Here is a 13,561-nt window from a genome sequence, read left to right on the forward strand (position 1 = left end):
AGTCTCAGCAATCCTGCAGCGAAATAAGGGTAAGGTGGCGGGACGCACTTCGGGATTAACTGTCTGGGCGCGGATCTGTATTCGGACACAACGGAACTGGACACCGATGAGGCACTTTATTAGAAATGCACAATCCATTTCGCCACTTCCTTTAAGATTTGGAATAGCTCAGAACTCGTGGTTGACACTGGTCAACCCGGATGGCCATTTAGAATAGACACTTTCGAGGGGCCCATCTAAAAGTTCGAGTTATACAATGTATTTATATACTTCATACAAGAACCGTGGGTTGTTGGTGGGGCAGTCAGGGGCCTAAACTTCCAACATGCTGACCTATTGTATGCCAATGGAAGCGATCGACCCCGCACCTGCATGGTAGTCTCCAAAGACTTTCAGGCTAACCTGGTTAATGACCTATGTGATGGCGACACCACATCGGCTAAACTAACCATAAAAAGTCAACAGGGAGATAAAGAGATACTATGGTGCTCTGCATATTTCCCCTACGACGCAGAAGACGTTCCCAGTGGAACATTCATCAGAGCTATCCAATATGCCAAAAGTAGAGGCATGGGAGTAATAGCAATATGTGATGTCAACGCTCACCATATATGCTGGGGAAGTTCGAACATCAATGCAAGAGGATCGAGACTACTGGAGTATCTAGTAGGAACCGATTTGCAGATCCTAAATGTGGGTAATGAGCCCACTTTCTTCAACGTGGTCAGGCAAGAGGTCATCGACATCACGGTGCCATCTCCTGACATCACGGCTCTGATCGGGGAGTGGAGAGTATCAAACGATATCACACTCTCGGATCACAGACGCATTGATTTCGTTATGGGCATGGATCTACCTCCATCCACTCCATTTCGGAATCCGAGGAAGACAGATTGGGTAATGTATCAAACAGAATTAAGCGCCCGAGTCAAGATCGCTGGGAAGCGCATTAAATCCACTGCTGGAATTGAGAAGACAACCCAGATGATCAGAACTAGCATGAGAGAAGCTTTCGAAGAAAGCTGTCCACTCAAGATGCCAAAGAAGGGTAAAACACCATGGTGGAACTGGAATTTGGCAAAACAGAGGAGAACGACGAGGATGCTCCTTAATCGTGCTCTGAAGAGTGAATCAAGCACTAGCTGGAATCGCTATAAAAAGGCACAGAAGGCTCTAAAGAAGAGCATAAGATCGGCTAAACGATCATCTTGGAGACGCTTTTGTGAAGAGACTAACTCTCTTGAGGCAACCGCAAAGCTGAAGTGGATTCTGGTCAAAGAACGTAGCCAGAAACTGGGTTATTTACGTTTACAGAATGGGAAGTACACAGAAAGCGATGAAGAAACGGCAAATCATTTGTTGAAGTACACTTCCCAGGCAGCATCCAAAATCTAATCTCGGGGCCAACAGGGGCATACAGCCCTCAACCGAGAGACTGGAATCTGGCATGCAAAGTAGTATCACTGGAGCGAGTGAAATGGGCATTTAACTCGATCCATAGATGCAAGTCTGCAGGTCCGGATGGCATCATCCCTGCGCTAGTAATAGAAGGAATGGATGCCCTGGGTCTACACATTCGGAATATATTTCGTGCATGCCTAGCACACGCTTATATTCCAATTAAATGGCGGGATGTGAAGGTGTTGTTCATTCCCAAACCAGGAAAACCCACCTACACAGACGCAAAAAGCTTCCCACCGATCAGCCTAACGTCCTTTCTGCTAAAAGGACTAGAAAGACTAGTAGATCGGTTCATAAGGGATACACACATTCCTAAATGGCCACTTTACCATAGGCAACACGCCTACCAGAAAGGCAAATCCACGGAGACAGCACTCCATGAACTTACGGCAAAAATTGAAAAGGCGATGTCCGATAAAGATTACGCCTTAGGCGCATTCATGGACATCGAAGGTGCCTTCAATTATGCCTCATTTGCGGCAATTTGTGATGCGGTAAGACAGCATAGAATCGAACCGCTGCTAATCACCCTTCACATGCTAGAGTGAAGAAAAATCCACATATCGGTTGGCCAGAAGTCTATTGAACCAGGATGTCTCAGGGGCTGTCAACAGGGAGGGGTTCTCTCTCCATTGTTATGGCTCTTGGTGATGGATACCCTGCTGTGGCTCATGGAGGACAAAAAAGTCCTCGCGCAAGCCTTTGCGGACGACCTAGCCGTAATAATTACCGGCAAGTTTTTTTTTTTTTTTTTTTTTTGGAGTAGGGTAGGTGAATGCGTTTACGCACAGAGTGTTGGACTTCCGCAAAAGCACGCTGACGGACTACCAACTAAACACCTCCCTGTCATCAGAGAACTAGCCTGGGACCGTTTGACACATTACTTCGGGCTAGCCCTCCCGCTCTCCCGGCTTTGGGAGCCTCCAAGTCAGGGAATTCCTTTCACCAACGGGAGGGGAGGGGAGGAAGGGAGTTGTTAGTTCAGGGAACCCCTTACTGTCCGATCCCTCTGCCGGTCGAGTTCAATCTTCTTCGATTCCAGCTGCCAGCGCTCTTCAGCATCTCTCTGACAATGTTGTCTGGAGAGAGCTCCCCTGTGTCTGCATAAAGCTGCTGGCGTAGGCCATCCCACCTCTCGCAAGAGAAAAAGGTGTGTTCAGCGTCATCCGGCACTCTATTGCAGAACACACAATCAGGAGATCGCGCCTTCCCAACCCTGTGCAGGTAAGACTGAAAACCTCCATGCCCACTTAGAAGTTGGGTAAGGAAGTAATCAATCTCACCGTGCTTTCTGTTCAACCATGGGTCTAATTTGTCGATGAGCCGCGCAGTCCACTTGCCCCTTGGCTCATTTTGCCAAGAAACTTGCCACTCGTTAAGGGTGCGTTGACGTTCTTCACGGGCAACCACTTCTCTTAAGTTTTCGCCCTTACGGCGATAGATAGCTTTGCGCTCCTTGGCAAGGAGGGCAACGGGGATCACTCCCGCAATCACCATCACAGCCGGTTCGGAGACAGTGCGATAAGCAGACGCCACTCGCAAAGCTCCCCGCCTCTGCACTTGAGCTAGGCGTTTACGATGCACCTCCTTGTCAAGGGCATCAGCCCATACCTCCGCACCATAGAGAAGGACGGACTGCGTTGCTCCCATGAGGAGACGTCTCCTAGTTGATATAGGGCCGCCCACATTCGCCATTAGCCGACTCAAGGCCGCGACTCCTGCTGCAGCCCTGTCCGCGGCTGCTTTGATTTGCTCGAAGAAGCTCATCTTCGAGTCGAGCATTAAACCAAGGTATTTAACCGCTGGTTTTGACTCTATAGTCAACTCGCCAATCGATATGGGACGCAAGGTCGGGATTCTCCTTCTGGTCAGGATGACTACTTCGGTTTTCTCCAGCGCAAGGTTGAAACCGTGAGCAGTCATCCATCCGCTTACCCGTCGCATCAATATGCCAAGTCTGCTTTGCGCCTGTTCAACAGTGCGTCCGGCAACAAGTGCCACAACGTCGTCTGCATAACCGACCAGGCGCGACTCTTCAGGCATATCGAGTCTCAGCAGACTATCGTAGGAAGCGTTCCAGAGGTCCGGCCCTAGGATGGATCCCTGCGCTACTCCCGACGTGATTTCCATCCTCCTCTGGCCCTCTAGCATCTCATAGAACAGGGAGCGGTCTTTCAGATAATCCCTCAATATCCGCAAGAGATAGCTTGGCACGTGAAAGGAGTTCTCTAGTGTGCCCAGCATATCTGTCCATCTTACGGAATTGAAGGCATTTCTGACGTCAAGCGTTATGAGGAGCACTATCCGTCGAGATCGGCGGCTGTGCGCCCCGGCTCGATTAAACGCATCTACGACCTCCATAACAGCATCCACTGTAGATTTCCCTGTTCTAAACCCGAACTGCCTTGCGGATAAGTCCCCGGTAGCACGGATCGCTTCAGCGAGTCTACCCCTGATGAGCTTCTCGAGCCCTTTTCCGGCCGTGTCAAGCATACACAGCGGTCGGTATGCAGACGGGAGCTCCGGATCTCCTTTACCCTTACGGATTAACGCGAGTCTGGCCACTTTCCAGCGAGAAGGAAAAGTGCCCTCCTTCAAGCACGCGTTGAACGCTTCGAGCAGCAATTTTGGCCGTTGACGGAACACCAGTTTGTAAACTTCCGCCGGGATGCCATCAGGGCCTGGCGCCTTCCTGTTTTTCATAGTAAGAACCGCTTCTTCGAGTTCTCCCATTGTGAAAAGGGGGCAATCCACGAGGCTTTCCGCGCTGTTTACATCAACCCGTACAGGGTGTCTGGGGAACAATGCCCGCACAATGCGGTCCATCTGGTCGGTGCTCAGTATGCAGGGCTTCAGCAGAGCCCCGATTTTCCGAGTGACAAGCTTATAGCCAAGTCCCCACGGGTCATCATTCACCTCATTAACGAGATTTTGCCAGCCGCGAGCTTTGCTTTTATTTATAGCGCTGCGGAGTCTCCTTTTTGCTGATCTATATTGTGCCTTTATGGCACATGCCTCCTCGTTGGCGTACAAACGTTGTGCCAAACGGCGGAGCTTATGACACTCCTTCCGTAGGTCGGCAATTTCCGCCGTCCACCAGTACGTAGAAGGCTTGCCGCGCCTGGGGCCCCTCCGGGGCATGGAAGCCTCACACGCCGTCGTTATCAGATTCATCACTGAATTTACGACGGTGTCAGCTGCGACACCACCACCCCCCGGAGTGCCCCCAGTGCGGCCGTACCTGCTCCAAGAGCTTCGACGAACCTTCCGATGTTCACCCTCGCGACATTCCACACGCAGGGGGAACGTCGTGTTGGTGCTCGCCGGCAAGTAGCGTCAAACACTTCGAACGCAATGTACTGATGATCACTTGCCGAGAAGTCTTCTAGGACTCGCCACCCGTCCACCGATGATGCCAGAGATTCCGACGCAAAAGTGATGTCGGGAATGCTTCCTTCACAACCTGAGCGCCGAAACGTTGGCGTGGATCCGGTGTTTAAAATTACGAGTCCGGTTCTCGCCGCCATTTCCAGAATCCGTTTCCCTCTGGAGTCTGATTGAGGCATGCCCCATTCAAGAGCCCTGGCATTAAAATCACCGCCAACCAGGATTCGTCCCTCCGTGCTCGAAACGGCGTCCTCCAGAGCATCAAGCCGGCGTTGAAAGTCCGGAATCGACTCATTCGGCGTCAGGTAAACGCTAAAAAACGTTATCCCTAAACACCGGATCCAGGCAAATCCGTCCCCCCGGCCTTCGGGAAGAACACGAAGTCGAACGTCGTCCCGAACCCAGATGGCAGCGGTGCCCGATAAGTCGAGATACCATGAGGACGGGTCCTTGTTTCGGTATTGCTCGCTAATCAGCACTAGATCAGCATTTACTTCCGCAGCGAACTGCGCTAGCAACTGGTGAGCGGTTGCACTCCGGTGCATGTTAATTTGCAAAATGCGGATCATGGCGTTCGCACCCTAGCCCTCTCCAATTCCGCCCTGAAGATCGGACACCGTCCCGAGCCCGCAGTGTGTGCGACGCTTTCGCCAGACGCACCACGATCCCTGCAGAGAACACAGCTCTCGCTTTCCTTGCAAGTCTTCGCTTGATGACCCGCTTGGCCGCATCTCCGGCATGCTGTCCTCCTGTCCGGACCCTTGCAAGCTGCTGACGTGTGTCCATAGTCCAGACACCTGTAGCACTTGGTGGGGACTATCCGCATTCGTACCCTGCATACTACCCATCCGATTTTGATTCTCCCGCTGTTAAGGAGTTTCCTCGCATATTGCTCGGGGACATCCACCACGGCAAGTTTTTGGCCTCGAGCATTTACAGAGGTAATAGCTACCCGGGCATTGGTTATCTCTGGACATTCACGCTTTAGCGCCTCCTCTACTTCGACCTTTTCTGTGAGGCAGTCAAGATCCCGTGTTTTTAGAGAGCACATGGGTTCTAGGCTGGAAACAAGGGCCTTCTCCCCCAATAGCCCCTTGACCGCTTCGCAGAACGTGCTCTTGTTGGTCGTCTTTGGGCCCAGTTCGACGAGAACTCCACCACTCCTCGTTTTCCGTATCGAAGACACCTCTGCTCCGTTCTCCTCGGGTTTCATCCTGTAGCGGATTTCACTAAGGACTTCCGCAAATGTCTTGCCTTCCGTCGGCTTAATGAGCAGAGCCGACGGTCTAGTCCTTCGTTTCGTCGTTTTTTTCCGCTACTGGCTTTGGGTTGGCAGCCTCCTTGTTTTTGGACAGACGTGTCTCTGGCGCTGGAGTCCGTTGTTTCTTTTTCGCCTTTTTTTTTTGAGCCTTGGAGACTACTTCGATAAAGTCTCCTTCAGGCACGTCGTCCTCTTTCCGCTTTTTCCCCTGTTCACTTTGCAGAGGGCTATCTGCGGTCCGTTTGACGCAAGCAGCATTCTCAGCGGGGAGTGCGACTGTTTCTGCTCTACAATCGTCTTCCGCTGCTCTCCACGTGCGTCTATAAAAGGAAACGCGGTCCAGTAGTTCCTCCAGTTCCATCAGCCCGTTTTTGACGCCTTTGCTGACGTTTCTCTGAAGGAACGTTGCCGACCGCATACGCTTCACCACTGCTGCGCACTTTCGGATGAGCCTTTCCTCTTCGGCTCTAGCGAGGACGGTCGAATGCATTTCCACTCGATTTGTGCCCAAATCCATCTGCTCAGGACTAGCGTTTCTCACTGAGCTTACTTCCAGGACAGGGGCACTGCAAGGTAGTGGAGTTGCCATTCCCGCACGGTCAGTCGCACCACTTGGTGAGGCTTCCTCTTTATTTGGGCGCCCCGGTGTCTCATCGGGTATATCAGCCCTCGTTGCCTCTTTCACTGGTCGCTGCGGTGAGCGACGCATCTTTGTGCTCCGCCCAAACGCACCCAGCTCTTCCTCCTTGTCTGTTGTTTCGTCTTTTTTTTTTATAATTTTCAGAATATTCTCCATGAAAAAGTTACCAGCGCATCGTGTGCAAGGGAGCGGGCCGCAATAGTCAAGAACGGGTATACCCTCGGGGACACAGCCCCTACCCCAGTTCCCTGAGGCCTGACCTACGCTTAGCTGATCCCGGAATTCACGGACGGATCAGCGCTCGCTCGGGGCAACGCGGTCTACTAACACCGGTTCAATGCACACTTCCCGACCAGGGTCCCGAAGGGGCTGGCTCCTGATACACGTCGCAACTACCACCTTGGCAGAGCTACGCTCACATCACCCCGTCGACGCCGACAGAGAGTTGTCGACGGCTCCGGAGACTCCCCGTGTGTCCCGACGTGTACCGGTCATTCGCGGTTCGCTCTTCACCGAGAAGCTTTCTCGAGGCTACTACCTAGGACGCAGGTATGCTGCCAGCTAGGGGGCAAAACTACTTACTCGGGCACCTCGGGGACGTCACACCCCGGCAAGTTTGCGGACACAGTATGTGACCGCTTGAATGCAACTCTGCATGTAATCCACAGCTGGTGCCTCCGCAATGGACTCACGGTGAACGCTAGGAAGACTGGACTAGTTATGTTCACTAGGAACGTCAGATGGGGCAGCCATACGCTACCCACCTTAGCAAGGGCGGAAATCCAGCTGGCACAAACAATCATGTACTTAGGAGTACATTTCGACTCCAAGTTAACGTGGAAGAATCATATCCAGGAACAATACGGAAAAATGACGACCATATTCCAGGCGTAGTTATATGCCATTTCATTGGCAGCAGAAGAATCTCTGCGACAAAAATGGAGGGGTCGCACCATTCGAGTCTGCTCCGACAGTCGGGCGGCAGCAACATATCAAGCCAGTTGGTGTGGAGTTGTCATCAGGTGCTGCTGACACTTGGCCGACTGAACGAAACATTCCTGGTGTGGGTGCCGGGGCACTCTAACATCGCCGGTAATGAGGAAGCTGACAGACTGGCTCGCCGAGGGTCTGGATCCACAATGGTGGGGCCAGAACCAGCTCTTGGAATCCGACCATCTACTGTCAAGTCTACTCTGAAGGGTGAAATTGCAAGGATTCACGCAACCGAGTGGAGAAATTTGGACTCGTGCCGGCAAGCGAAAATCCTTGTGAAGGAGTCTAGGGCCACTAGAGCGGCATTTTTGTTGTCCCTTAAGAAGTGGAACATGAAAACCCTAGTAGGGCTTTTGACGGGACACTGCTCCTTAAACTACCATATGGAAAAGATTGGGGTAGTGGTTTCGGCTGTGTGCAGCCAATGTGAGGAGGAGGAGGAGGAGGAGACGGCCCTGCACTTTTTATGCAACTGCCCGGCATCCTCAGATCTCAGAAGAAGACACCTTGGCAAGGTTTTCTTCAATGAAGAATCTGCACACTCTCTGCCTCTTGAGAATGTTGTCAGATTCGCTAAAGCCTGCGAACACCGTAGACGGGAAGCCATTGAATAGGCAACTTACGGGGATAGTACAATGGACCTAATAATGGCCTGAGTGCTCGGAGCTGCGGCTCCCCCATTTAACTAAACTAAACTATACAATGTATCTTTAGCGTCCGATGCCTAGAAAATGACTCTCTCTTTATAATATGTAATATATTCCGAGCAAGTTCAGTAAGTGATACCATAGCCAATAACCGTTGTAGATAACTCAAGTTGCATTCGAAGATAGTAAAGTAAATATGGAAATTTTTCAAGCCAACTGGACTACATTTGGTCACCCTGCACAAATCCAAATTTCACTATTCTCCCTGAAAATTTCGGATACAAATTTAGATTTCCGAGTATCTAAAAATAACATTGCGTTCTCAGCAACCTCACGACAGCGTCTACGTCTGCCTTACGAAGTTCCTGACTGCAGCACTGATGTACGCGCTAGTGGCGTCACCCAAAGATAGCTACATCTATACCCACCTTTGCACGAGTATACCCAAGGTATCATGACAAAATTACATTCCGAAAGGAGAAGCGCGAATCATGCCATCTTGCACTGGGGCAAATATAAATATTTATTTGTGTCATCAAGTGATTGTGTCAACGCCCATAAAATAAAGGCGGCAATGAATGCCGTCATACTGAAGTGATAAGTGAGGGACATAAAGGATGCATGTACATATGAGGCCCGTTCATGGTACAACAAAAATGCTCTCAAAGACGTTATATTCGAGGACATCGGGGAAATTGGAAGACTTACTCACTTCTCGACGTCCTGAGTACTTCCTCCAGCCATAAAGTGTATTTACGACATGTGAGCATGCTGGACATAAACGGAAATTACATTTCACAAAATGGAAAATGTTTAAATGGAGAGGGTTTAACTTGTTCTGGAAATTCGGGGATTTATGGGGTTGGGCGAAGAAAAATAGATGGGAAAGTTTTGCTTTTGAAGACCGCGGATTTTAGTGTGAATTTTCCTAGATGTTTTCCACATTGTTTTGTGGAAACAACCAAATAATTCGCTAAAAGATTTAAATTCCAATTTTATCTTTTATTTTCAGCATCACCCAGATCGTTGAGCTGTTGTTCTAGTTCAGATAATGACTGCCGTAGTGATGGCAAAAAATTCGAATTGGGATCCAGGTATGTAATTTAAGTATACTTCTAGCTTCATAAAGGACAGAGAGTTGGGGTTCTAGTGGGTCCCGACTTAATAACCAAAATCCGCTGCACAAAAAAAAGGCGAAATCCGAAAAATGGGGCCTGACCTATCTAATAGGTTCACTGTGGAATGTGATAGTTTTGGATTTCCCCAGGACACCGTTTACAAAATTAAATTATCAGTGGAGCAAACCGCCACGTGGCCCCGCCAATAAGGTTACTGGGAGAAACTGATTCTTCGCGGGCCCTTTTTTGAAGCGTCTGCCGACTTATCGAAGTCCCTTAGTCTCGACAAAAAGACCCACTTGCGTCCGCCCGAACGTCGAGCTTGAAGAAGTGCTCCCCTCTCTCCAGAATGCTACGGTGATTTCAGCGTCCACCCAAATGAGAACCTGTGAACACGTCTCTAAGTTCCTGGGGGTGTCGACCTCCATTGTCGTGTATCGGGAAGGTGGAGTCTTGAAACCGCGTCTTTGAGCAGACGCAGCATGCCGGAGTCGGTTAACTCTGCTCTGATATCCAACACTGGATCGGCGGGGAAGCACTGATTCTCTTCGTACACCATCTCAGCGGGGTTGACCGTGAACTCTTCTCGATGGGCTTTGCGATGGTCGAGGAGGACGACAGGCAAGATCCGCTACCACGATTGATCGTCGCGAGCCTTTTCTCGGAGTTAGGCAAACTCCTCGGTTTCAAACACTTCGGGACTACTGCATCCCATACACAGTCCAATGGGATGCTGGAACGTTGGCACCAAACACTTTTTTTTTGGGAGTAAGGTATGTGAATGCGTTTACGCACAGAGTGTTGGACTCCCGCAACAGTACGCTATCGGACTACCAACTAAACACCTCCCTGTCATCAGAGAACTAGCCTGGAACGGTTTGACACATTACTTCGGGCTAGCCCTCCCGCTCTCCCGGCTTTGGTAGCCTTCAAGTCATACAATCACTTTCACCAACGGGAGGGGGGGGAGGAAGGGAGTTGTTAGTTCAGGAAACCCCTTACCATCCGATTCCTCCGCCGACCGAGTTCAATCTTCTTCGCAATAAGAAGAGCCTGAACATCATGCGTAACACGACTCCAGCTGCCAGGGCTCTTCAGCATCTCTCTAACAATGTTGTCTGGAAAGGGCTCCCCTGTGTCTGCATAAAGCTGCTGACGAGAGCCGTCCCACCTCTCGCAAAAGGAAAAGGTGTGTTCAACGTCGTCCGCCACTCCATTGCAAAACACACAATCAGGAGTTTGTGCCTTCCCAATCCTGTGGAGGTAAGACTTAAAACCTCCATGCCCGCTTAAAAGTTGGATAAGGAAGTAATCAATCTCACGGAGCGTTCGATTCTACCACGGGTCTAAATTGTCGATGAGCCGCGCAGTCCATCTGCCCCTTGGCACATTTTGCCAAGAAAATTGCCACTCGGTAAGGATGCGTTGAAGTTTTTCACGTTTTCACTTTTCTTAATTTTTTGCCCTTGCGGCTATAGGAGGACAACGGAGATCACTCTCAGGATCACCATCACGGCGGTTCTGAGACAGTGCGATAAGCGGATGTCACTCGCAAAGCTCCCCATCTCTGCACTTGAAAAAGGCACTTACGATGCACCTCCTTGTCAAGGACATCAGCCCATACCTCCACGCCATAGAGCAGAATCGACTGCGTTGCTCCCATAAGGAAACGTCTCTTACTAGATATAGGGCCCCCAACATTCGCTATAAGCCGACTCAAAGCCGCGACTTCAGCTGCAGCCCTGTCAGCTGGTGCTTTGATTTACTCGAAGAAGCTCATCTTCGAGTTGAGCATTAAACTCATCACTGATTTTGACTCTATAGTGCTACTCCCTACGTGATTTCCATCCGCCACTGGCCCTCTAACGTCTCATATAGCAGGAAGCGGTCTTTCAGATAATCCCTCAATATCCGCAAGAGATAGTTTGGCACGTGGAATGAGTTTTCTAATGTGCCTAGCATATTTGTCCATCTTATGGAATTGAAGGCATTTCTGACACAAGTGTTGTGAGGGGCACTATCCATCGAAATCGGCGGCTGTATGCCTCGGCTCGATGAACCGCATCTACGACCTCCATAATAGCATCCACTGTGGATCTCCCTGGTCTGAACCCGAATTGCATTGGGGATAAGTCCCCGGAAACGCGGATCGCTTCAGCAAGTCTACTCCTGATGAGTTTCCACACCAGTTTCCCGGCCGTGTCAAGCATACACAGAGGTCGGTATGCAGATGGGAGCTCCGGGTCTCCTTTACCCTTGCTGATCAGCGCGAGTCTGGCCACTTTCCAGCGATAAGGAAAAATGTCCTCCTTCAAGCAAGCGTTGAACGTCTCAAACAACAATTCTGGCCGTTGGCGGTACACCAGTTTGTAGACTTCCGCGGTGATGCCATCAGGGTCTGGCGCCTTCTTGTTTCTCATAGTGGGAACCGGTTCTTCGAGCTCTCTCATTGTAAAAAGGGGGCAATCCTCCATGCTTTCCGCGCTTTAGACATCAATCCGCAAAGAATGTCTGGCGAACAATGCCGGTACAATGCGGTCCATCTGATCGGTACTTACTATGCAGGGCCTCCGCAGAGCCCCGATTCTCCGGGTGACAAGCTTATAGCCAAGTCCCCACGAGTTTTCATTCACCTCGTTGACAAGGTTTTGCTGCTGCTGCTTTTCGGTGATTTATACTGTGCCTTCATGGTGCATGCCTCCTCGTTGGCCTGCAAACGTTGTACTAAACGGCGGAACTTATGACACTCCCTCCGTAAGTTTGCAATTTCTGCCGGCCACCAGTACATAGAAGGCTTGTCGGCATGGAAGGCATGGAAACCTCACACCCCGTCGTTGTTAGGCTCATCACTGAATTTACGACGGTGTCAGCTGCGACGCTACCACCCCCCGGAGCCCCCTCCAGCGCGGTTCTGCCTGCTCCAAGAGCTTCGACGAACTTCCCGATGTTCACTCTCGCGACATCCCACACGCAGGAAGAGCGTCGCGTTGGGTTGGTGCTCATCGGCAAGTAGCGTCAACCACTTCGAACGCGATGTACTGTTGATCACTTGCCGAGAAGTCTTGTAGGACTCGCCACCTGTCCACCGATGGTGCTAGAGAATCCGACGCAAAAGTGATATCAGGAATGCTTCCTTCACAGCCTGGACGCCGCAACGTTGCCGTGGATCCGGTGTTTAAAACTACGAGCCGCTGCATATTAATTTGTAAAATGCGGATCATGCCATTCACAGCCTGGCCTTTTCCAATTCCGCCCTGAAGATTGAACACCATCCCCAGCCCGCAGTGTGTGCGACGCTCGCACCAGACGCGCCACGATCCCTGCAGAGAACGCAACTTTCGCTTTCTTTGCCGGATTTCGCTCGATGACCCACTTGGCCGCATCTCCGGCATGTTGTCCTCCTGTCCGGTCCCTTGCAAACTGCTGACGTATGCCCATAATCCAAACACCTGCAGCACTTGGTGGGGACTATCCGTATTCGTACCCTGCATACTACCCATCCAATTTTTATTCTCCCACTACTAAGGAGTTTCCTCGCATATTGCTAGGGAACTTCCACTATGGCGAGCTTTTGGCCTCGAGCACAGAGATGATACCTATCCGGACATTGGTTACCTCTGGACATTCACGCTTTATCGCCTCCTCAACTTCGACCCTTTCGGTGAGGCAGTCAAGATCCCGGATTTCTAGAGAGCACATTGGCTCCAGGCTGGTAATAAGAGCCTTTTCCCCCAATAACCCCTTCACCGCTTTGTCGAACGATGGAAGGCCTTTGGTCTCGACAAACATACCCACTTGCGTCCGCTCCGAATGTCGAATTTCAAGGAGTGCTCCATTTCCTACAGAATTCTATCGACCTCTGTTGTCGTGTGTCGGGAAGGTGGAGTCAGCCGCAGCCTTGAAACCACGTCTCTGAGCCGGAGTCGTTTAATCTTGTTCTGATGTCCACCAATGCACGGCATGAGAGAATTCGGTATATGTTAAGACTGACTAGGCTGACCCTGACCAATATGCGAAGCCAGATAAAAGCAGCGGGATCACTCTCAAGACCATT

At 50.7% G+C, this 13,561-nt stretch overlaps 1 protein-coding gene across 4 annotated transcripts in view; it reads left to right on the plus strand.

The window, feature by feature from the left end:
- The window catches only part of LOC119646304 (MAGUK p55 subfamily member 7), a 172,519-nt gene that overhangs the window by 70,928 nt on the left and 88,030 nt on the right, over positions 1-13,561 (plus strand). For all 4 annotated transcript variants that reach the window (XM_038046719.1, XM_038046721.1, XM_038046720.1 and 1 more), the window contains exon 2: positions 9,402-9,483. In XM_038046719.1, the coding sequence (XP_037902647.1) occupies positions 9,441-9,483 (43 nt within the window). In that variant the 5' untranslated portion in view covers positions 9,402-9,440. The remainder of the gene's footprint in view (positions 1-9,401; positions 9,484-13,561) is intronic.

Source organism: Hermetia illucens, chromosome 1 (genome assembly GCF_905115235.1).
Source record: "Hermetia illucens chromosome 1, iHerIll2.2.curated.20191125, whole genome shotgun sequence".
Classification (NCBI taxonomy): Eukaryota; Metazoa; Arthropoda; class Insecta; order Diptera; family Stratiomyidae; genus Hermetia; species Hermetia illucens.